This window comes from Haemaphysalis longicornis, unplaced genomic scaffold, assembly GCF_048455015.1.
Source record: "Haemaphysalis longicornis isolate Haplotype H1 unplaced genomic scaffold, Haemaphysalis longicornis Haplotype H1 scaffold_3, whole genome shotgun sequence".
In the NCBI taxonomy this organism is placed as follows: Eukaryota; Metazoa; Arthropoda; class Arachnida; order Ixodida; family Ixodidae; genus Haemaphysalis; species Haemaphysalis longicornis.
In genome coordinates, this window is record NW_027526335.1 from 94,805,630 (window position 1) to 94,830,865 (window position 25,236).

Below are 25,236 nucleotides of genomic sequence, written 5' to 3' on the forward strand. Positions count from 1 at the left end.
TATTGGAGTTTCAGGCGTACTAATGTTAGGTAGGCTAAACGTTTTACAGGAGGAGGGGCAAGGCGTAAGTTTCGTCTGATGTAGCCAAGAACTTTATTTGCTTCGTTACAGATATTTATTATGTGAAGTGTCCAATTAAGATCGGGAGTTATGTTTATACCTAAATACCTATAGGAGTCCACGGGGGATAACTTCGAGCCGAAAATAAAGTATGTTGGAGCCGGGTAATGTTTCCTACGATGAAAAGAAACTACAGACGTTTTGTTAATGTTTAGAGTCATTAGCCAATTTCTGCACCATGTTTCAATTTTTAATAGATCGTTTTGGAGAATGCATGAGTCATTAGGGTCATTAATAGGGCGATAAATGACGCAGACATCTGCGAGTAAACGGATACTTGACGATATAATATTAGGCAGGTCGTTTATATAAATTAAGAACAGGAGGCGACCGAGGACCGTACCCTGGGGCACAACTGAGACTATGCCAACGGGATGATGATGCCTGGTTGGCACAAACGAACTGTTCACGGTTTGAAAGAAAATTTTGGATCCAGTTTAAAACGGCAGGGTCAAGGTTTAAGCGCGAAAGTTTTAGAAAGAGACGTTTATGGGGTACCTTATCAAAAGCTTTTTCGAAATCTAGAAGGAGAGCGTCAACAGGAATATTATGATGAAGACATGAGCTGATATCGTTAATAAAAAGCGCGAGTTGGGTGTCACATGAGAGGCCTTTCTGAAAACCGTGCTGACTTGGGTGGAAAAAATTTACAGACGAAAGAAATTTGATGGTTTGAGAGTAGATAATATGTTCCTTAAGTTTACAGCATTTGCATATTAGTGATATTGGACGGTAGCTAGAAGGTGAGGATGACGGACCTTTCTTGGGAATGGGAATGATCTTGCCGACCTTCCAGTCTCGTGGCACCACTCCAGATGACACTGATTGCTGAAAGATATGAGACAATATAACAGCAGAAAAATGTTTAGTGCTTATCAGAACTTTAGAATTTATGCAGTCAATACCAGCTGATGACGTCACTTTTAATGACTCGATCACTTTAATGACTCGATCACTTTTTACAACGGAAAGGGCGGAAATAAAAAGGGTACTGGCGTTCGGTTCTTGCCGAGGCCGTAGTAGGGGCTTTCGAAGCCAACCCGCGCTTATCGTGCTGGCCTGCGGGGCTTATGATCAAGACGTGGGCGGCAACCGTTAGTCGTGCCTTGAAGGCAAAAGGTCTCAAGCCTTAAAAAGTGCAGGTCCGCCAGAGCCTGACAAAGGCTCACAAGGAGCATTGTTTAAGCTTTTGCCGCTGCGAACTCCGGCGAATTGCGGCAGACCCTGGGTACCTGTTGTTTCTTGTATTCAGCGATGAGGCAGCATTCCATTTGTTCGAGCGTGTGAACCGCCAATGCAGGCGCTTGTGGCCGAAAATAAATCCAAATTTTGTGACTACAGAGGCACTAAATTTCTCCGGCGCAATTGTGTGGTGCGGAATCTGGCGAGAAGAGTGGATAGGGCCGTTTTTTAAATGCGAATGCATTTCTTAGTCGGGGGTTATCGGGCTCCGTCGGCGTGCGCCTGCATTCCACCAGCGCGAGCGCACGTGAGCGCGCGCCTCGTAGTTCTGCCTTCGTCGTCGTCGTCGTCGTAAATGCGAATGCATTTCTTAGTCGTGGGTTGTCGTGCTCCGTCGGCGTGCGCCCGCAGGTATTATCTCTCCGCGCTCCTCCTCGCCCCTAGCAACAGCTGTGGCGCGCCTAGCAACCGGAGCAGGTGGTAGCTCGGGCGGGAGTAGCGGAGGGCAAGGGGAGAAGAGGAGCTCGCTCGGGCGTGAGAGGGCGCTCGCATCGCGGAGCTCGGGCGGAGTAGCGGAGAGTGAGTGGAGAGGAGGAGCGCGCTCGGGCGTGTGAGGGCGCTCGCATCGCGGAGCTCGGCGGGAGAGAGAGCTCGCGCGCGGGGCGGGCGTGTTGCGCGGGTCTCTCTGTCCTCTCCGCGTACCCTCTCTCCGCTCGCTGCGCTCGGAAAATGTATATAAATGCAGTGGAGCGCACGCCTCTCTCCGTTACTGCTTGCCGCAGCGCACTCATCGGTGCACCCAATGCATTCGCATTTCCGCGCGATCCCCTTCGGGGAGGTGGGGGGAGTTTTTTTTTTCTACGGCACTGTCCCAGCCGAATCTACATGAACCTTTCGAAGATTATTTTTTGCCCGAGCTTGTGAAATACCACATGCAGAAAAAGGTTTGAATTTCGTAGCAGGATGGACCACCCGCCCACTTCGCCACTTAAGTCCGCCGTAAACTTGAAGCAAGCTTTTCTAACCGATGGATGGGGCGAGATTCGGCCTCGGTGTCCTGGCCTCCGCGCTCTCCCGACCTCACACCTTGCGACTTTTGAAGCAAAGCTTTCTACCTCAACCAGCCAACGTTTCTTTCGTGGCGTGCGGGACAAGAAACTCCCAACGCGGCAGCGGGGGGAAGGGTGGTTTTCACTCACGGAGCACAGGGTTGATGGCGCGGCGAATTTACCCAGCATTCCCCGCGCGATCACGCCAGCGGGCGTATCGGCGCGACCCGGCTATGTCGTCTGCTTTAGCGACGGTTGTTTTGGGCCTGTTATGGCGCATCTTCGGGCCCATTTCGTGATCCCATCGCGCGACTTGAAAAATTGTTCGACCGCACCACGTGGGTAACCCGGACACAGGAATTAAGTGGTCGTACGGCAAAGATACGTTAAATATTGGTTTGCAGGCCACGAAAACCAAATTTAGAGACCATATACAGACATCTGGCCGCTAAAAAAACACTACCTTTTGCGCACTGCTTGCCATAAATGGGACTCTGTTTTCCAAATTGGTGAATACGAATTCAGTACTAATTTAACAGGAATACCAACAGGTATGACAAAAGGCGAAAGGAGCAACTTGTTCTGATAAATAGCGATTATAAGAGTTCCCTCAGCTTTCTCGCCATTCTCAAACTTACTAAACTAATTAGTTTAAATCAGCATAAATTGGAATCACTAAGCTCCCACGCCGAATTGTTTCGGTGTCCGCGCTTGTGTCGCGCGGTGCTGTAGCCCCGAGCTAGCACATCAGGATGGCTAGGTTCCGCTGTCTCACCCTTCGAATGACGCTCCTCACTGTTTTCTTTCTGCCAACACACGCCCGGGCTACAGCAGCGCCATCCTCCGTTCTAGCCCGGCCATGGCCGACGCGTCTGCGTTCGGAACGTCGCCCCTGTGAATTCGATAGGTAACGGCAGGCAGAATCTTTGGTTTCACTCTTCGTAGAGCCCGTGTGGGAATTCAAGTGACGTCGCATGGGCAATTGTTGTGTGTGGGTGTCGTTTACAGCTTTGCTTTCCAACCAGCTTCACAGCGTAGATTGGAGCCAATTTTTTATTTATTTTCAGAATAAACAGGTGAGTATCGTCGTTTTTCCCGGTGCCAAACAAAATAGACCACACAATGCGACCTTCATGTGATGTGTAAGCGTGAATCGATAGCGGTTCGCTCAGGAAAATTTTTTAAAGGGATCCAAATGTCGATGGAACACTCTATAATACAGGGGTGTGAAGCCCCGTGTAGTCCGAGGCGCAGACCCCTTCTTTTAAGCGCATACCACTTTAGGGGCCTGGCTTGTCGGAGCGCGTGCGGGGTCACGCTATCTAACCACCGCAGTCACGCGGCTTCACGCACTCAAATAGAGGCTTCGAGAAGATCACCGCTTCCCCTGGTTTGGATCGAACCTGGGTTCCTCGCGTTAATATGCCGATGTCAATCCATTGCGTTACACAGCCACGTTCCTCATATGCAAAGTGGGGGGGCGGGTGATCGTTGCGCTGCCCCGGTTCCCCGGAGGCTGCCGTTGCAACGCCGCAGGTAGGTACAGAACAATATAAAATAAAGAATAAAATATTGAATTGGCGCATTCATTACCCCAGATTAATAAAAACTTAATACAGTCTCTCCTTATAGGCATGATGATGATGATTAGAGGCTCCCCTTTGTATCGGGACGTCGGTTGTCCCCAACCGACTTGCCTGTGTTATTCTACTTGTTTACCCTACCCTTCACTAACCTCATGGGTTATTCCCCTCGCCCCCCGGTTTTGAACTCCCATCGCTCCCCCCCTTCCTGCCCGTGCATCCCTGTTTACCTCCCACCTTCTGTTCTAAATTCTAATTTAGAATTTTCAGGGGCTACGGCACCCTCTCTTCATTACTTTCGGTATCAACGCCAGGTTGATAGTGAAACTAGTCAAGAGAGGGCCCCACAGCCCTTTTGACGAAATACTTCCTCGCACTTGACAGTACTCACGTTGAGTGGAACTACTTTAATTTGTGTTTTTCGTGCGCAGGTGCAGACCGGAGTGACGACGTCTGGCCGGCCCCACCTCGAGTGCCGGAGCGTGGGCTACACGCGCCACTGGCAGCGCCAGCTTTACTTCTCCTGGTTCACCTTCTACATCCTGGTGGTGCCGGGCCTGCTCATCTCCGCCTTCTACCTCCGCCTGCTCAGGGTGGTCTGGGCAGCCTCCGCGTCTGAGGAAAAAGACGCCTCCAGGGGAGGAGAATCCGCCAAGAAGACGACGGCGATGCGACCCTCACCGGCGGCCGTTATCAACGGCAGGGGGCCGATGCTGCGCCGCTGCACTCTCGCCTCTCGGCCGCTCTTGCCCAGGGCTCGAGCCAAGACGCTTAAACTCACGGTTCGTGGTGCTTCTTGTCTCTTGCCGCAACAAAATGGCGGAGCATTAGAAACTGTCAGGGACGCAGCTAGAAGAGAACAGAAAATGTGACTTTAGTAACGAGCGGGCTATAGTATTTAGACACCAAACATTTCTTTTTTTTTTGATATACAGAGGAGATGTACTAAATGGGAGGCCACTTAGAATGCGTCCCTTTAATACCAATGTGTCAGCCTTTGAAGGGACGCTGGCGTGAGTCCACAAGACGGCATTATCGCTTCATCACAATTACTTCAGCTCAAATTGCGTGTGGATAATGGAGGAAGACTTCTACTAAATTGTCGCTTAACAAAATGCCCCCGTGAAACACTACCACGAAGCCGTAAATTAGACTTAAAATTCTCATAAAGCCTCTACAATGACAGGCGTAGTCCAAATTTCCAGGTCCACACCGAAATATGAGAAGTGACAAAGATGTTTCATCATAACAGCGACGCCAAAGCAGCTCTTTAAAGGTGATAGGTCTGTCTGTCTGTCTGTCTGTCTGTCTGTCTGTCTGTCTGTCTGTCTGTCTGTCTGTCTGTCTGTCTGTCTGTCTGTCTGTCTGTCTGTTTTCACTCGAATCAGCCGTAAATGTTACCGATGAGCCGCCTCACTAGTGAATTACTTACTTTGGGAATATGTGATTGAGTGATTGTGGAGAAGAGAATTGTAGCGGGAGAGGAGAAGACGAGAAAACTGGATAAAGAGAACAAGGAAAATAGGGCGATGGAAGGGAAGAATGAAGCACATGTAGAAAATTAAGATGGAGGAAAGGGATTTGGGTAGAGGTGAAGATTTGGGTTGACGGACATGTATGAGGGAGAAAATCAGGGAAGGGGAAGGAAGATAGAAAGGAGAGTAATGCAATGGCGTATAAGGGGAAGAGTGGAGCGCGATGAGGAAAGATACTCTAGAGGTAGTGGAAGAGAAAACGAGAAGCGTAGGAGGGATGAGGATAGGAGATGAAAGGTAGGACTTTGTCAGAGGTGACAAAGATTGAGGGGAAAAGGACAGAAGGAAGGTGAATGAGAGGAGGGACAGGGTAGGGCGCTTATGGGAGAGGTAAGAGGGGAGTACTGCAGCGTGAGGTGAGGGATGTAGAGACAGCAGCAGCGGGGAAAACGCGATCGTTTTCACACCCCATTTGCAGCGAAGCAAGAAAATACGTGGCCAATTTTTTTCTTTAACGCTTCGTCTAGTTGCGCAACGTCCAATTACGGAGCGTGCTATTGGTACGTGCACCGGGAACTTCTGGGCTGAATGCCAGGGCCGTCCCTACTGCAACCAGCGACCTATGGACCGGCGCGCTGTCGCTATTTTTTTTTTTTTTTTGTAATCACGTGCTGTGAGAGGGGCCATGCTTGCTCTTGTATTACGTTCGTTAGATGAAGCTTGATGGAAAGTTCTGAAGGCGACATACACAATGCCACACCAGCGTCAGCTGTGACCAACAGGAAGAATAATGTGCCAGTATTGCGTCTATCGCTATACGGGAGCGGAAGCGTAAAGATAACTGCAGAATTGGTAAAAGACTGTGTCGCCAAGTTCGGGAAGGGCAGCTTCGTGACTAAGAGATTGAGCGTGGCATCGCCGACGGAAATAAGTTTTGCCCATCCGATGCACTGTCTCTGTGGTAATTTACGGACGAACGGCCTTGTGCATCCTGTAAATGTATTGCATATGGTGACGTACCAACGGCGTAATAATGGTCGCACCGTGCACAGTACCACTTCTAGAAAACGGGGTTTTCAGCGCAATAAAACTAGAAATATCTCGGCGTAGATACACTCTCCGCGCAGTAGGCCGTGGTGGTACAAGAAGGACGCTGAACGTTTCTTTATGTATCTTAGCCTTACCATCTGCAAATATTTAAAAGTCAAAACACGTGGACATACGGTGCGTATGAACACAATGTCGTCTAAGTAGTTATTTGACTAGGTTGGCACGAAAGTTAGGTTAAGCTTGGGCTGGCCCGCAAACTCTATCCCCTAAGTTTCAACAACACATCTATCATTTAACGAGTGCGGCGAACTGGGCTAGTTGATGTTCGTTCATGGTGAAAACAGCACAAGGAAAGACGAAGACAGAGAAAGGGTAAACACAAACACGGCGCTGACTCGCAGTTAAAGATTTTAATAAAGGAAAATAGTCATACTTATAGTGTACATCACCGGAAACACAAACAGCAATGAGAAGAGATAAAACTAGTTAAATCCGGCTACTACGTTAACCGAGACACACGGCAGTCATGCGCGGTCCAAACATGCAAGTTCATTTTTTGATATGGAGATAGCGAGACAGCTGATGCATTTTTGAGCTGCTTGGCCGTGCATGCGCCTCACTAATCTCCCGCGTAACTTTATCTCGGTGCTTGGATGTAATTTAGGTGCTATTTAACCCGCAACACAACCACAGGTGCGGGTATGCGCGGCCAGGTGAGCCGAGGTGTCGTTTCCCACAGACCATTCACGCTGTCTTAATCGAACATTCAAGCACCTCCCTGTTTGGCCCACGTACACCCTGTCACATGGCAAAGGCAAATTATGCACCACACTCTTCGCGCAGGACACGAAATTTGACTCATGGTTGACGCGAAAGCCTTTGTGCGGCCACTTCTTTGTTGATGTCTCAGCTGTACTGATGTCTGTACTGCCGGGTGAAAGCTTGTGAGCCGCATCGAAGCGCTGAAAACAACCCTGTCATCATAACGTGATGCACTTCACGTAGCCTGTGCGACAAGTTGTGGACATAGGGCCCAGTCACAGGACTGTTACGTCTGGAGACTTCACGATCACTGCGGTTATTACATTTATTTTAGACAACGCAGCACTTTTCACAAACTCGTGACAGCACATGTACCGGATACTTGCATTTTTAACCCGCTTACCTTTTCACAAACACTCGGAGACACGGTATGGTGGCAAGATTTTGTTACGACTGTCTTAAGGCAGCCATTAAGGCAATTAAGGTAGCCCGAACAAAACCTTGCCCTCATACAGTGCCGTCGAGTCTTTGCGAAAAAGTAGGCAGGCTCAAAAATCCTGGGCCATCTCCACTAACTAGAAACCTGGGGTTGGGCGAAGCATGCAGCGTATAAGTGTAATCTTGGCGCCTTGGCGTTTTTGTCCACGGAGATGAAACCTTTGAGGGGTTGAGGTATACAGCTTTGCTGCAAAAGTCTCCTGTCTTTGAAGCACGAAGCGTTAAAGCGCGAGGCGTTGGGAAACGAGGGTCCCGGTGCCCTCTTTTGCTACGTGTTTTTGCCCACGGGGATGAAACTTTCTAGCGCGAAGAGTTGGGAAACAAGTGTCCCGGTGTGCTCTTTTAGTACGTGGTACCTTGTAGCTCGAGGCGTTGGAAAACAAGCGTCCCTGTGTTTTAGCTCCGTCACCACACGAAACGACAACTGCAGGAGACGGTGCTTGCCGGAGCCACGCAGGGGCTTCGCCCCTAGAAATACCAGTTATGTGGTACCTGTGCTATCACGATTTTGTGAAAAGTGCGGTGGTGTGTAAAAGAAGGCAACAATCGCAGCGATAGTGAATTCTCCAAATGGAACAGGTCTGTGACTGTGTCCTATGTACACAAATTGTTGCGCAGGCTACGTAACGTGCATCTCGCTACAGTGTCAGGGTTGTTTTCAGCGCTCCGATACGGCTCAGGAGCTTTTTCCCGGCAGAACACAAGGCAGATGGGACATCAACAAAGTAGCAGCCGCACAAGGGTTTTTGCGTCAACCATGGGTCCAATTTTGTGACGCTGCACCCACCATGTGGTGCATAATTTGTCTTTACCATGTGGCGGGTGTACGTGGGCCAAACAGGTGCCTGGATGTTCGATTAGGACAGCGCAAACGTTCCGTCGGAAACGACACCTCTGCGCACTTGGCCGCGAGTACCCGCAACTGTGGTTGTGCTCCTTGTTTTGATAACACCACATTATAGCCACGCACCGAGATACAATCACGCAGGAGATTACTCAGACGCATGCAATTGCCAAGCAGCTCGAAAAATCGATCAGTTCTCCCTCTCTCGGCCTAACAAAAAGAAAACCTGCATATTTGGATCCCGCATGACTGCCGCGTATCTAGGTTTACCTACTTACCAGTCGGTTTTAACTCGTTTTATCTCTTCTCGCTCTGATTTGTGTATCCGGTTTTGTACACTACACGTACGGCTGTTTTCCTTCATTAAAATATTCAGTTGCGAGTCAGAGCCACGTTAGTGTTTACCCTTTCTTGGTCTTCGTCTTTTCTTGCGCTGTTTTCACCATGCATACAATTACCTTTTGCCGATTTGTGGAGCGACTGTACTCCGCAAATATTTAATATTGAAAACATACACAATGAACTCCTCTGACCTTAAGCCCCCACCACCACATGACAGCCTTGGTGATCCAAGCCACCAATCGCCAAAAGAAATACATTGCCTGCATGCGACTACCGTGGCGTATCGAAGTGCACAAAGCAACTCAGCACGGAGGGACAGCTTGACTCTTGTAGTCGTTACTTTCTTTTCCTGAAGAAGTTGGGGCATTTATGCCCCAACTTCCTCAGGAAAAGAAAGTTTCTGTTTAGCCACTTCTGTTTAGCCAAGTCGGCGCACTTACGTGACGGAAGTGAAAGCAGCCCCCAACAACAACGGCGAAGTAGGAGTTAATCCGGACGAGCGACTCCATCTACACTTTCTTCTGTTGAACATTTATCAAATTAAAGAGATCAAATGCAAAGAAGACGAGGGAGAGAAAGGGAGAGCTGTTTAATGTGAGATGTAGAGGTCAACCTTCTACAGGGTCGGGTGGAGGGACTTCATCGTACGCGCCTCATCCGGGTATCTCGCCATTGTTATCCTAAAGCAGAGAGAGCGCTACCTTCTCCCGGAGCCATGACCAAGTAGTGGCGAAACATGCTATGACGCGGCAGTATGGAAGACACGAACCATGGCAGACATGTAGGAAAGAAAAGTCATGATGGCAGATGAAGGCATGATTTAATGGGCGGCGATATTAGCACGAGCAGTCGGTGTATTCCCTGTTCCGTTCGTCGTCTTCGTCTACGTCGGGTTAACGTGGTGCAGTGCACCAGTACCGGCTTCTTCCTTCTCGCAGCATTTTGCGCTCGGCATTTTCTTGGTGTCTTTTCCGGGCGCTCCTCACAAAACGTACGCTCACGTGCTCTAGGCATTATTTTTGGTATTTTTTTTCTGCGTATGCACTGCGCAACCGAAAGCTTGAACAACTGTACGCTGTTAAATGGACACCTACGTTTTTTTTTAAGCACAGCAAAGAGAAATGATCGATCAAGTCACGAACACATTCTTTAAACCTTATTGGCACTAAATTCTCTTTCCCCAACGGACTTGTTGTGTGGGCGTGAACTTCAGCTTGAGCGGTCGTCGCGTTGTCTCTGACCCGAAATGTCCTATGACCGCGAGGAGAGAGCATGGAAGAGCCAGTGCGAGTGTCGAGTTAGCTGAGGTAGCTGAATAAGAAAAGGTGGTTGAACAGTTGGAAGATGTAGCTGAGTTTACACCAGCAAACGCGCCGGGACCTAGCTTGCCGTGCCAGGGTATGCAGGTAGAATAACGATACGTATTTCATTTTGGTCAGTCCTACCAGCGCAACAACATGTCATGAACCGTAGAGTAATCTGGCTATGAATGGAACAAGAGCGCCGATGAGCACGCGCACGCATACAATAACAACAAAAAACTTTATCATCCCCTCCTAAACCAAGTTGAGACAAGCACTGAAGCTCTGTTCAGTCCAAAGAAAGTGCGTCCAATCGATCATAAAACCTTCAAAGACCCAAATCGCAAACAAAAAACGAACCCATGCGGCGATTTTTGACGCACTAAGTAAGCGCATTTACGAACTCTCTAGATTCATGCCAATACGTGGTTTATGCGATCAACGTATACTTTTTGTATCCCTTCTTCAAGGTGTACGCTTTTATTTTCTTATCTAGAACCGTTCCTTTTTTTTATCCTTTCAACTCGCAGTTTGGACACAATGAACACCCGGTTTTACGCATGCCCTGTGTGTCCAGAAATCTTTGAGAGCTTTTCAGTCAACCACCCGGACTACGGGGAAATGCATTATACATTTTTAACGGACGCACTCGGTCCCACTAAGAAAGCGTTCGCTTTAGAACATCGTCTTTATAGTGTTCCACAACTGTTCAATCACCGGGTGTTACCTCGCTTACGGACAGTAGCACCTAGTTTCCAAAATGCGACGTAGAAAAGAAACCCGTGAACCACCTTGTTAGCCGTTCATTTAGTACCAAGTACAGCGGATGATGGTAGCATTTCTTTTGTGTATGTGTTTGGGTATTACCGTAAGCTATGTTTTAACCGCGGAACTGTTTAAGCTTCACCTTCGTTCGTTGGCATTAGGGAAAAAATAACAAGAAAAAAAAATTAGAAGCCGTTCCACTCAATGTGAAAGCTGTCGGCAATGCAGAGCAGTGATTCGCCATAGTGGCCTGTACCGCCGTTACCCGCTTACTGCTACCACGCCATGCAATTCAAATTTTCCACCTTCGCAGTGCTCGCGCGCCCCCTGCCTGAAACTGCGCCAGGGGGAGTTCTGTTCTCTTTGTTCTTTTCTCCCCGCACGTGCCGGCGTTGCACGGCCATCGTAATTGGGCCCATCTCCTCGCGAGGGGGACTCGAGTAAATGCGTCGCATATGGGGTGGGTGTATTGCGTTAACGTTTAGTGTTTGGGGAGTTGGTGGTAGTGAATGCGTTGTATCAGCAGCTTCTTGACGTAGTTTGAATGAGTCAAGGATATAAGGCGCGTTCGTAGACTCCCATTCTGTGTCGGCTTTGTGGCGCAGTGGGTAGAGCACCATGTACATTGCGTTCCGCCCGCAGGGTCGAGGGATCGAAACCAGGCGCAGGATAGTATTTTTTTTATATAGTGTAGGGGGAGGGGTGCGGACTACGACTACGGACGTCAACGCGGGTGACATCGTGAGTTACTCAAATGCTCTGCATTTAAAAAAAACTTCGACGTGAGGCCTCCAGCACGAACTTCGCGCAGCTGCGTAGGCAGAGCGAAGCCTCGCCAAGCTGTGGCGGAATCGCGTGCGCCGGCACTGCTCGACCTTCGAGAACACTCTACGCAGCGTTCGTGCGCGATCTATCACGTGCTCTTCTCCTCGCCAGTTCACGTGCGTTCGCACCTCCAGGGGGTAGCCCGGAAAAGCTGGCGCTCCAGACGCGGAGTTCGCGAAGCCGGGTGCCGCAGGTTCTAGCACGTGCTAACGTGGTCCACTTTGGGAGAGATGTGAAAGCCCGCGGTCAAAAAGATCCGGGCCTGCCAGTCGTGGAGTACTTTCGGCGGCAACTGAGGAAATCCATGTGAGATGCAACTGCCGGGCCTCCGACAATGGGAGAGATGAGGTGACAGGTGAATGGCGTCACTTCCGAAGAAGAGGAAACGCGGCCCGAAAGCCGCCGTGCCGTTACTTGAGAACGGATGCGATGACTTCAGTCCAATCCCGAATACCGCGCGCCGGTGAAGCTGCGCCGAAACGTCAGCGAGTTGTAGAAGATTCAGAGTTACGAGCTCGCGTACATTGTACATACTGTAATGACCGACTGTTTATTGGTTTTTGCGGGGCTAACAACGACACCACGTGGAAAACGTGACTGAGTATGCAAGCATAACCACGCAGAAAACTTTACCGGGTCTCCAAGCAATACAACCACACATGAACTTAGCCCAACCAAGAATAAGCCACCTGAGGCAGCCAGCTCCGCTGTTTCTCCAGCCTTGCACCACTAGTGCAAGCTGCGCCAATTTTGTTTCGCATAAGAAATAATTTCTAAATTGTTCTCTTGTATTTTTTATTTTTGTCACATTTGCGTCGACGAGACAAACACACAGTGCAAAAAAGCTTCCTCGCTCAAGTAATGCGTTTGCCTGGATGTCAGATTTGTTTGTTTCATGCCCAAACGATTAATATCTAGGCCCGGAAAGAATTTATGTCTAACTTTCCAACGTACTCTTGCTGAAAGAAATAGATCATCATTTAAATAAAGGTGCACAAAGCATTTGTTGTCGTAGTCTCTCTTGCCGTAACTGTGAAATATGTCTGAAACGCCAATAACAATAAAGTGAATGGTTCTAGAATTTCACGGCAGCAAGGGCAGTTGTCAATGTATCTGGAGCCCGAGTCTCCAGCTCCGAAAACCAAGAAACAAAAACCTGACCAAGATATAGGAAGGAAAGCGCGCCGATATCTTCCAAAAAGCAGAACTACCAGCGCTGTGGACGATCTGATAGGCAAGCCGGAAAGACTGACGTAAAACTCGCCCGGGCAGGAAGAAGTGGTGAATCATAGTAAAAAGCAAACCATTGGTAACGACTGGAGTATAAAGTTCGTAGTTTCTTCTAGGCGATCACTTATCGTTACTTTGAGTGAGAAACATGGCCATGAAGTCCCTGTGTGGGATGCGAAAATGTAAATCTTTATTGTGAACTCTAACCGTGACGCTCTCACTGGGGGCGCTGAGGATCTTCTGCGTCCTGTACAGGCTCAGAATTCCTGACTCTCACGAGATCATCAATCTTTACACGCTGAAGATTCTTCCTACAACACAACACCCTTCCACGCGTCCTTCTTACAACGGTCGTGCACCGCATGCAAGTTTTAGGCTTTTTTGAAGAGAAATAGATTTTTAGGTAGATAACTACCGCCGTCTTTGTCGGGCTGCAAACAACTACCGACGTAGGAAGTCGGTCCCTATTTAGAAAGGAAGAAGGTAGCCTCGCTTTCATTTTCAAACTTTTTTGTTTCGTGAAACCGCTTCGAAATTTTTGTCCTGCTCGGTAGAAACTTGGCGCTCACTGGCTTGCCCTCAAATAAGGAAAAAATACATTTCGATAAACGGTTTCCTTAGGAGCCTGTCTCATTTCGTAATTTTAAAGAGAAGCTTTGGCTCTTCTCTTCGTTTTCAAAGGTGCTGCTTCTGCTGCTGCTGGGATTCTTTCCGGTTGCGTCACTGGGGTTTAAAGCTGGCCTCCAATTATCGCGTTCGCGGGGACGGCAGAGCTACTCGCGGAGCAGGAGGAGGGTGGGAAGGGGCGCCCGCGAAAATTTATTCTAGATAACGCTGTCGTCCTGATATCACGCTCTAAGTACCAGCAGGGGAAGCGACTGGCGGGGCATGCGTTTCAGAGCTCGGAGCTTGCGGCGTTTTCGCCAGGATACGTTGACAGTTTCTCGTTACGTCTCGTAATACTCGACGCACTCGTCCCTGTTCGCCCTTCAGAAAAATCATCGACTACCAAGAGCAATAACACTCTAAAAATGTACGACGCAAGTTTATTTCAACCCAGGAATTCCACAATGACAGCTTCACGTTAGGTCGATTTCTCCCTGTGCGTGGGATACGCCAATCTTTACACAGGAGCTGTTGTTGGCTACTTACTTCTATTTCTTTTATTTTAAGTGGAGAGCACTTTAGGGGCTCGCCTTGTCGTCGTAGCTCGCTGTAACGGTCGATGTCAAACGACTGCCGGAATCAGGCGGTGCCGCGATATAACGGACCCAAGTCGAGCCCGGCGTGCCGTCGTACGGCGTCCCGCAGAGGCTTGGGAAACCAAACGGTTTAAGTAGTCATAACCGTTCAAAACTCGTGAAACGCTGGCGCTTGCCATACGTCTCCCCGTTGCTTAGCGCAAAAAAAAAAAAAAAAAAAAACCGCGGATACATTTGACGCAAAACATATGTAATTAACCGGCAGCACCCGCGTTAATTTAGTTAGGAACGCACGTTGGGTTGGTTTTTGCGATAGTAAGCAAAAAAAAAAAGTGGCAGTTCAGCACAGGCACATGCCGGAGGAAAAGCAAGCACAAAACAATTACACCATCTTCCCGTAGGGGAACCCTGAGTAATATTCAAAGCAGCCATGGGGCCGATTCAAGTGCCCATTAGTTTTCAGATCGTCGTTTCCATTAGGTTGAGGTACGTAGCTACCGTTATATTTACAGATTGGTTTCCATGGTAACTACCACACTTTTCACTTACCGGAACTACGAAATGGGAAATTGCGTTGAGCCCATGGCTGTTTCGCATACTACTCAGGGTTCCTCTACGGGAACATGGTGTAATTTTATTGGATGCGACGGGGCTATGTCCCTCCCTTGTCGTTGTTGCGCCGTCCACACCCCCACTGCGCATGCTCGGCTTGCTGAACGTCCGGTGGTGTCTTACCCTTTAATGGCTCCTGGAGCGACAGTGCTACCGGTGTCTTCCTGGGCCGGCCCGAGATGAGCCGAGAATGCGCAGTGGGGGTGTGGACGGCGCCCTAACAAGGGAGGGACATAGCCCCGACCATGAGATGCTGGAGCGACAGTGTTGCCGGTGTCTTCCTGGGTCGGCACGAGACGAGCACGCTTCCCCCTAAAGGGCTCCTGGAGCGGCAGTGTTGCTGGTGTCTTCCTGGGCCGGCGGATGGATGGACGACGGACGACGGAGCCGAGAGCAAGAGATGCTTTGCATCTAAAAGACAGAACTCCGGCTGGCGCTATGTCAGGCAGGGGTGCGCGAGGACTATGCAGGCGGCAAATTTCAATTGCTTTTGGTGGTAGCAGTGAACAGATAACGGCGCTACAGCCCATTATGGCGAGTCCCTTTCTCTGCACTTCCGTGAACTTTCACGTTGCATGGAACGGCGTTAATTTTTTTTTTTTTTGCGTGTGTGGACCGCAAAAAGTCATTTCTGTACTCTTTCCATTCGCACACTCTCTTCCTTCAGCTACCTTTTCACCTCCGACGCTTCATACTTCGATGCGAGATGGCATATTTGCCCCTGATAAAAATTCTTCTTACCAAAGCGTTTGTGTTTAGAAGTGAAGTCGAACTTAAAGAGGCCGGTGTGAGCTTTGTCTTCGTAAGCTGTCTTGCCTACATATTTCTGCACAGTGAAGCCTATTAATAAAGAAAAGGAACGTCGGCAATGGTCGCTAACGCGGCGGAAGATCACCGACGACGATCCGGCCGCGCGGCCAAGCGTAAGCGCGATGCCCGTCGGAACACCAAATACTGCGAGACGGACAACGCAAGACGTCGGCATGGCTGCAATCGCGCTCAACGTTTCCACTGCGAGACTGGGCGGTTTGAGAGGAATTTGCGGCCAACTACATACAGCTCCACTAGTCATCCGCCTTTAAGGAGTGGAACGGCACCGAAGTTCATTTACAACTCTTGTGTAACTGTCGTGATAGAGAAACGATCAGACCTCCACTCGTGCATTTCTTCCTACCCCTTTTGTCTCCTTTATGTAGTGATGTAGTTTCGCCCGTCATGCACATGAATTTCCCTGCCCGCCCCCTCGGTCACTGGTCGCCTACCCAGAGAAAGACAGCATGAACCCTTTTTTTCATTTCAGTATATCAGCCATTTCAAGATCTTATAGCGCATTCTACACTGGCACCGCATCCCTAATAGCCACATGACCGCTGTCTCGTACATTTTTTTTAAGCTGTTTGGGTGTGACAACGTTAAAAGTAATTTTGTATCTCAGCTTCTTCAAAGTTCTTGCTCCATTTTCACTTCATCCGACATGTCACATTGGTTTGCGGCTGAAACAATAAGCCCAGAGCAAAACGTGTTCCATGGTAAGGTAGGGACGAAAAATCTCGGGCTATCTTAACTAATGTGAAACCTGGGGAGGGGTGAAGCATGTAGTGTATAAGCGTATTATGGGCGCCTTGGCGGTTTGCCAACGGAAATAAAACCTTTGGGCGCGGGAGGTATACAGCTTTGCTGTAAAAATGTCGTGTCTTTAAGCACGAAGCGTTCTAGCTTGAGCGTAAACGAGTGTCCCGGTGTCTTCTTAGTGCGCGCTACAAAGCCTTATAACGCGAGGCGTAAACAAGTGCGCCGGTGTTTTTTAGTGCGCGTTACGCTCTAGCGCCAGGCGTAAACGAGCGTCCCGGTGTTTTAGTACCGTGACTACTTGAGACGACGGTTACGAAGACGACATTAGACGCAACAGCCCGAGGCCCGAAGTGTCTTCGCGCCTAAAAGACCTGGAAAAAAGCGAGTGAGAAACACCAAGCCGGAAAACAAACTACCTTGAATTTTAATGAATCTGTGCTCTCACCTTGTAAAACCTGATGGTCGATATATGAGACCAAAGTCTAGCAGATTTCATTGGGAAGTTTGATTCCGCCTGTCGTCATCTCCAATCCCGCAATGCCCGTACACGGAAGTGAACAACTACAAATCGGTGTGCTCGCAGCTTTCATTTCAAAGGGATCTTTCAGGATCCTTAGCAGTTTCCCATAGGCACGTGTCAACGGCGCATCGTTAACCAAGATTTGCGTCGAAGTTTGCATTAGCATTCCCCGGCGCAACGACGCAGACACACGTGTGCTCGGCGAAATATTCGCACGCGGTGAATGCAGATAGAATCTCAGACAAGAAAGGAGACGTGCCCTAAGGCGCAATTGCGGATAAGATGTTACCGCAGCCTGCACTGCGGAAGAGCGCCATTTCCGAAGAACTCAGCATGCGGATATCGGCACGACCCAGCGTGGAAGCCCCTTGGCGTTCTCCTACGATCGAATAAAGCACGGCCGGGCGTCTCATTTTAAAGCTAACTCAGTACACCTACCTAACTAATAAAGGGGCGGTGCTCTTGCTTCTTCATTTGCCTGAGCAAACATTCCTGCCCCAGCAAATAACAACGTACCGCCGCTTGCTACGCGCCTAATGCACTTCGGAGCCCGTTTCCACGCCGAAGTAGTTCCGGGAATGTTGTCTCGTAAACTTAGCCTAAAGGCGGGAACTTTTCTCGTTAAAGTAAGAGGCAAACAGGCCTGCAAGAGGAGTCCCGAGTGCAGTAGACCTGCAATATCAATTCCTTCCTTCCTTCCTTCCTTCCTTCCTTCCTTCCTTCCTTCCTTCCTTCCTTCCTTCCTCTTTTTCTCTTTCTTTCTTTCTTTCTTCCTTTCTTTCCTTCTCCCTTTCCTTCTTTATTTCTTTATTTGTTCCTTCGCCCTACCTATGCACAGGCTCATTTATCCCTGGCCTACGTCCACGAATCTGAGCGAGCAGTTCCTGCCTCCACTTACTCCAACTAGCTCCCCAGTGTTATAGAAGCAATTCATATTTTTGCTCCTCAAAGTTCTGGTGTAAATTTATTATCAAGCTCAGAGAAAAAAAAAATTACAACTTATTCGGGTAGCTACTCTGCCTTAGTGTTGCTTATGATACTACATGATGTACACAGTGCGAAAAATTGTCGAGAGGAGCCCAGGTTTTTGCAAATAGACGGAGCCTGATTTTATAAGGTCGGGGGGGGGGGGGGGGGGGGTGGCGAAAACCATAAGATATTAGGAAATATCGTAGCATCGGGAAACGTGACTCCACCTTACTAAAGGAAAAGTTTATTTATAGTCAAAAAGTGGCTTTATTATTTCTGGGTGCCGGAGTTCAGTTGGGATGGGTAATATTGAGGTGGAGATCAAAGGCTTACGACTCCTTCGAGCGTCGTAAGCTTTCCAGAAGCAGTATCACACGGAATCCTGTTTGCGTGGCGGGCTAGTAGGCGGCGACACAGCGGCCTAGCTTTCCTGACCCTTCCTTCATAAAGTATTATTAAGGTTAGCCTGTATCGGTAGATTAGAGTGCCATAATGGTAAATTTGCCGCTAAGTCCAGAAACAGTTGCCTTATAATTCAAACAGTACTGAAGGCGAAAAAGGTATACCACGAACACTCATTCAATTTTACGCAATACGACTTGTGGCATCATAAATCATGGATGGAAGAACGTAGTCGGGGAACCTTGTTCGACATTTTTTTTTGGAAAAGAGAGTTGGGGTAAAGAAAGGACCATGTATACGTAAAACGAATGTGTATGGCTGTGTTAGTTGAAAAGGCTTTTAAAAAGCAACTAACTTCATCTTAAAATTACAAGGTAGCCAGCCTGACTGCCTCGTGCGATAGGCATTGTATTGTTTCAGTTTAGATTCTGGTCACATGCTTTGTCTTGGCGCAAAGATGTAGCTGAAAATTTTGTAACTTGGCACGCCTAGGACTAACTTTTATTACCTCCACCGTACCCATATATGACAAGCAGCGGCAAATATTTAATATTGTTTACGGAAGTGGCTGTATAACGGAGCTTGCTACAGTCTTACTGTTCATACTCCCCACATCTTTCCCCAGGTAGAACGAGCTTACGACTCGTAAAAGCGTGGACAGTACATTGTATTTTGTGCTAGGGAAGCGCTGTACTACGTCGCGAAAAAGCGAGAGATGGATGGGGTGGTGAAATGTAAGCTTTCTTTCTTTATTTTTTATCAGGAAAAGCACCGATATTTCAAGAATAACCGCTGAATGAACAGCAACGAAAGCTGGGATCCTGTCATTGAAATGATTATTTAGTGTATAGTGTCTCCTTGATAACAAACATTTTCAGTTGAACTAGTGAGGGAAACTCGAGAAACGTTTTTTTTTTTTCCAGAGATTTCTTTATGGGGATAAAGGTGAGTTTGTTTTTCCAACGCCTTTTTGAATGTGACAATCACATGGAGACAAGCTGGCCAGGTGAATAAAGGAAAAATAATTTATTGCCAGGTGCTGTGAAAAAGCCAGTTTGCCTGCTCATACGTAGAGGATCAGCAAGCTGAAGGATCAGCTAGAGGATATAGCTGGTCTGCACACAAACTTAGTCGACACAGTTTCAAGAACAATAAAGAAACATAAAAAAGATGCCGTCACCTAGTGTAGGCTCCGGTGGCGCTAGTAGCTACTTTCGGGGGGTTTAAACCTCGCATACCTGGTCAACTCCGCCCCTCGCGTGTTTCATTCGACAAAACATTGGCTGGCGATTACGATACTCCCTAAAACGATATTTGGGCGGAGCAGCAGTGCGCTGAGGCGGCACTGACTCTTGGGTTCTCTTGACGGCAGCGATGATGAGCCTCTGCGCCGGCGGAGCGAAGTGCGTCTCAGGAAAGGACCGCGATGTGTGTCTTGTACGAACGCACATTATAGTCACGCGCACGCCCCTCACTTTTTCGCCAAGCGTCGGGCCCTCGAGCGCCTCGTGCGGGCACAGCATACTGCCCCCTCCCCACCCCCACCGCACACTTCGGAGAGCGCTGGCTCGCGCCGCCACGGTGAACCGTCCTCCCCTTCCAATTTCGCGACCCTCTCCTCCTTTGCTTTCTTTCATCGTTCGCTTTTTCTTTCACTCGGAGTCCGTCTTGCAACGTTTGCTCGGTTACGCCGCCAACGCGGCTCAGCCCAGAGACGGCCGCCGAAGGGCTGCGCCCTAAAATAAGAATAGACAGAAACGGTCGCTTGCTGCCACCGCCCGCACGAACCCTGCTTCTGACGCAGCTCAGGCCACGCGACCCAAAATGCTGATTGTGGTGGCTACGACACAGCCTTAGGCGGTTTGTGTAGCCATGGCTGTTTGATGATACTCTGTATGCCCGTGCGTGCTCGTTGGCCATGTACAGGGTTGCTTTGACGTGAGCTGAACCTCACGCACATAAACTCGCGCTTGTGATTACATCTACTTGTTTCATTAAACAAGACCGACAGCTGTTTAAAAACCAGTGCTTTGCATTCCCTGTTCTGATTACCACCTTCACGTAGATTGGGGATTCCAAATGGTTTCATTATGCTTCATGCGTAGCATTCTTCGTCCAATACACCCCCAGCCAGGTCCATGTGATGCCCTGCATTACCACTAAAATGCAGATATGGTGGAAGTTCCACCTGTAATCGTTATAATAGCGTAAATGCAGATAATTGGTCTGACGAAATTTTAGGTTAAAAACTAAAAAAAAAAAAAAGGAAATGTAAATATTACGAAAAAATGGCGAACCGTGTAACACCCTGCATTTCCAGCATATTTGCAGATCTCGCGGAAGTACCACCTGCACTCGTTATAATAGCGTAAATCGAGATAATTGGTCGAACAAAATTTTGAAAACCTAAAAAATAAGTAAAATATTCAAAAATGCGGAAAATTGCGAATGGTATAACGCCCTGCGTTGCTGCAACAAGGCAGATTTCGCAGAACGTCCACCTGTAATCGTTGTAATAGAGTAAATGGCGATAACAAAACTTTGAAAACTAAGAAACAAGAAAATTTGAAAAATACAGAACTTGGGGGACCCCTAACGCCATGCATTTCCACAATAATGCAGATTTCGCGGGAGTTCCACCTGTATTGCTTATAATCGCGTCAATGAAGACAATTGGCCTAACAAAATTTTGAAAAGAAATTATGGAAACGGGCGAGCCGGGTAACGCCCTAATTTTTCGGCAATATTGTAGGTTGCGCGGAAGTTTCACCTGTGATCGTTATAATAGCGTAAAGAAAGATAGTAGGTCGAACAAAATTTTGAAAGACTAAACATTAAGAAAAATATAATTAACATATGAAAATACGGGAACCGTGTGACACCCTGTATTTCCAACATATTTGCAGATTTTGCGGAAGCACCACGTGTAATGGTTGTAATAGCGTACATAGACGTAATTCGTCGAACGAAATTTTGTTAACCTAAAAACAAGAAAAATACAAATAAAGTAGTCACATTTAGTTCTTTACAGTAGTTCGCTGCCTTACTTCAATGGAGCGACTTCTGTTCCAAAGCCAATACATAACATCTCCACTAACAAGAAACCTGGGGAGGAGCGAAACATGCAGTGTATATGTGTATTCTTGGCGCCTTGGCATTTTTGCCAAGGAGATGAAACCATTGAGGGGTAGCGGTATATAGCTTTGATGTAAAATTCCCGTGTCTTTGAAGCACGAAGCTGTCTAGCGCAAGGCGTAAACGAGCTTCCCAGTGTTTTAGCACCATGACTACACGAGACGATGATTACGACAACGACGACAGGAGACGCCAACAGTTCCAGCTTGTAAAGGGCTTCACCCCTAATTACGAAAAATGGCGATCCGCGTAATGCCTTGCATTTCCACAACAATGCAGATATGGCGGAAATTCCACCTGCATTCGTGCAGATAATTGGAGATATGAAGGACTGGAGATAATTGGTCGAAGAAAGTTTCAAAAATGAAAATAGAACTAAAATGTAAAAAATACGGAAAATCGCGAACAGTGTAACGTCCTTCATTTAAAAAAGGCAGATTTGGTGCAAGTAACACCTGTAGTCCTTTTAATAGCGCGAATGGAGATAATTGGTCGGACACGACTTGGAAAAACGAAAACATTTTGCTGTAAAGAATAACGCCACGCATTAGTGGACAATTCTCTGAATTTCTGCAGATTTTTCTATATTAAATATTTTAACGCTCGAACTGAATCTGGTTCGCTTTTATTGAGGTGCACGAATTTGCTCTGCTTTGATCCCCGGCGCTGTGCCGTCCGTTTAAATGTCCAGGTGTACGCGAATTCTAGTGACAAGGGGGCTGGTGATTTAAAGCACCCTAAATATGAACTCGAACACACCTTTGGTACGAAATAGACTGTTGTTCTGAGGGTACTACATCTGCGAAAACCTATGCGCCGTTTCAAGATGAAAAGTAATCCTATTTGGGAACAATTGCCACAAATGGCTCACTGAAAGGGGATATACCTTCAAATTTGGCTTCGAACTATGCAGGTGTACAGGCCTGTGTTCACCTTTACTTTACGCTCCAAGGCGTCAAGCCAAAAAAAGCACACACACCTCTTTCATCGTTTGAAGCAGAAAAACTACCATTTTATAATAACGCCAGTTAAATACTTAGTGTACTTCCAGTTGAAGCTCGGACCTTTATGGGCACTCTCGTCTTGTGTGGGGCACATTGGTTGCTGGAGTTTATCACAACGTGCCAGTGGGGTCATAAATCTTTGAACCGTTTTATGGCAAAGAATGCGATAAAACTGCTCGTTATTCATCGAGTGCGGCCACTTTCATTGCCTCCTTCTTCATACGTTATCGTGGGGTCATCATTAATATCTTCCAGGGTCTTCAGTACAGCAGCGTTTTTTCATAACCTTACTGAGTGCTCCCGCATGCGGGAATGAGTTTAAAAAGTCGTTTCGAAGTGCCGTTAGCACGCGTCAAAAAACTTGTGCCTTCAGAGCCGTAGTTAGAAACTTATGAGGGCACTGTGCAAGCCAGGCACGTATTCAGGATTTTTTTTCGGGGGGGGGGGGGGGGGGGGCAACCCAAGGTAACTTTTCTATGCGAATTAGGGAAAAGGGCGAGGGTACCCCTGTTACTATAACAAACACGATGAACGCCCAGCGTTTACCATAAAGGCGCGTAAACCTGCATAGAGAAATTGAATTAGGTGTATCCGTTTTTGTGATGGAGGCGAAAAGCGAAAACACTCGTATGTTCGAGAATTCTGCGCACGTTAAAGATCCCTAGGCGAAGTTTGCAAACTTAAAAAAAGAACGGCAGTAATTAAAATATTTGCAGAACCAGATAGGCGTACTGCAGAGTAACTATTCATTCCCTCTGCTAATGTTAAGGTATATTTCCGGAGCATACCACACGTTATATGCAATCGAAGTCGGCAGAAACGGAAGTGCGTGTAGGCACTCGAGAGTTCAGATCTCCGCGGCAAACCTTCTGCGCTTCCATATTTTTCTCCAAACAAAACCTGTGGCTACTAGTTATGAAGGAAGGAAACAAAATGCTAGGAGAATCGGAAATGTCATACGCCTAATTCCGTGTGTTCTTACCCTTAACACCCTCAGAGTTCAACGTTTAATGGTCTGCCATTCAAAGCACCAATAAATCAGGCTTCGGAAATTGCAGTATCCAGACGCACTGGACTGCAGTAAATGTAGATAAAAAACGGTGGCAAGCGCCATAGCGTCAGCGCTAACCTATGGCGATTTTGTAAACAACCTTGTTATGTCCAGGGATGCGCCTTGTCGCTTCCTCGGCGTCGCAGCGTGGCTTGTCCTGCAAGGCGGGAATGAGCTTCTCCGCTGTCCTCTCGTTCGGCCCGTTGGTGAAGTAAACTCGTTGCTCTCTGCCGACACCTTGACGATACTCCGACATCGTGAGACTACGCTATGTTTAATGCACCTCGTATTTTCATCCGATATACTCGGGGTTTTATAAACTCTCTAATACAAAGACACAGTTCGCAGTCCAATTTTCAAGCCGAAATTTCGCTCGGACAAAAGTCTGGTTGGTGTCCTTCGAGATGTCCGGCCCGGGTTCATTCTTACCAATCGCCCGGTGCGCACCCATCTCTCTCATGTTGATCATTGGCCACCTTGACTCCGTGCACTTCCCCGCTGAAGCCCGGTGTTCTCGAGGTCTGTTCATAGGAATGCAACTTCGGGTCCGTAAACCCGCCAGTAAAGTTTGGTTCGTTGTTGAGGTGGGTGGTGTCGTCGTGGAGGATGGTGAAGCACCCGATGATGAGACGAGGCAAGTAGATGATGAAGAAAAAGTCTATTAACACTTATTTACAGGAGACGACGAAGCATGAACATAAGATAACACAAGACAATGAAAACTGGATTACAATTAAAAGGTGCCACAGCGCACAAAAAGGGTATCGCGGCATGATCCCTGATGGGGGCCCGGGGGCCAAAAAGGGTGCCGAACCGCCGCATGGTTGGTGAGAAATTCGTGGGGCTCTGGCGCCCAGAAACTGCCACGAGAGCAAGTCTTGATGCGACCGCTCTTGACCGCAGCTCCGGACAAACTCAGCAAAATTGCGCATGCAGTCGCAAGCGAAGCAGCCTCCACACAGAAACACACGTACAATTAGGATATTGACCCCCGCGCCCCCTTGTCCGCCGCCCCAGAAAGTCGGGAGGAAACGAGTCTTCCCAAAAGCCTCGTAGAAGGTCGCCAGCAAGGCCGTCCCAAAGGGCTGTCACTTCGCCGACGGCTTGGGGGACACGGCAAAGCGACGAGAAGGGAGGTGGGTCATCGCCCCGACGGGGTCCACCGGCGCAGGCATCCCTACACCGCCGTTGTGCATAGCAGCCATTAACCACAATGGCTAACAATCAACAGTGCCGCTGTCACTGCGGGAATGTCCAATGCCTTTAGTTGTCCAAAGGAATGCCGCCGGTGTCTCTTGCAGCCGTACAGCCGCGATGCACGCCTTCACTTTGTCACCCTGCCGTCGCCGGGCTTGGTAACGTTCTTGAGCTTCCTTTTTGAGTGATCCTTCTTCGCCAGACGGACGCGCCGACTGTGGAACAGGGCTTTTGTACTCCCACGGTAGCTTTCCCTAAGCGGGCGTAAGGTTAGAGGCGCCGGGCGATGGGGTCAAGCATCCCCTCGCGCCACTCCGCTCGTCGCCATCCGGTTCCAAGCCCTTGTGTCGCCCTGGCTTGTTCGGCGGACGCTGCACACGTGCGCGAGCCGGACATTGGAAGGCATCGCGTAGAGAAACCCTACAGCGGGTTTCCCTGTGGCAAGCAGACTTCTTACCCTTCTTACCGACAAACGCAAAAGCAGCATTTCCATGAAAACTAGTGAAAAACGCGCTGGGAGTTCGGCTCAGGAAAGGAAACGGAGTT

General features: G+C 48.4%; 1 protein-coding gene across 1 annotated transcript in view; it reads left to right on the plus strand.

Annotated features, from left to right (window-relative positions):
- The window catches only part of LOC144173330 (gonadotropin-releasing hormone II receptor-like), a 159,634-nt gene that overhangs the window by 125,285 nt on the left and 9,113 nt on the right, over window positions 1–25,236 (plus strand). Inside the window, exon 4 of the mRNA XM_077701812.1 lies at window positions 4,366–4,716. Coding sequence (XP_077557938.1) covers window positions 4,366–4,716 — 351 coding nt within the window. The remainder of the gene's footprint in view (window positions 1–4,365; window positions 4,717–25,236) is intronic.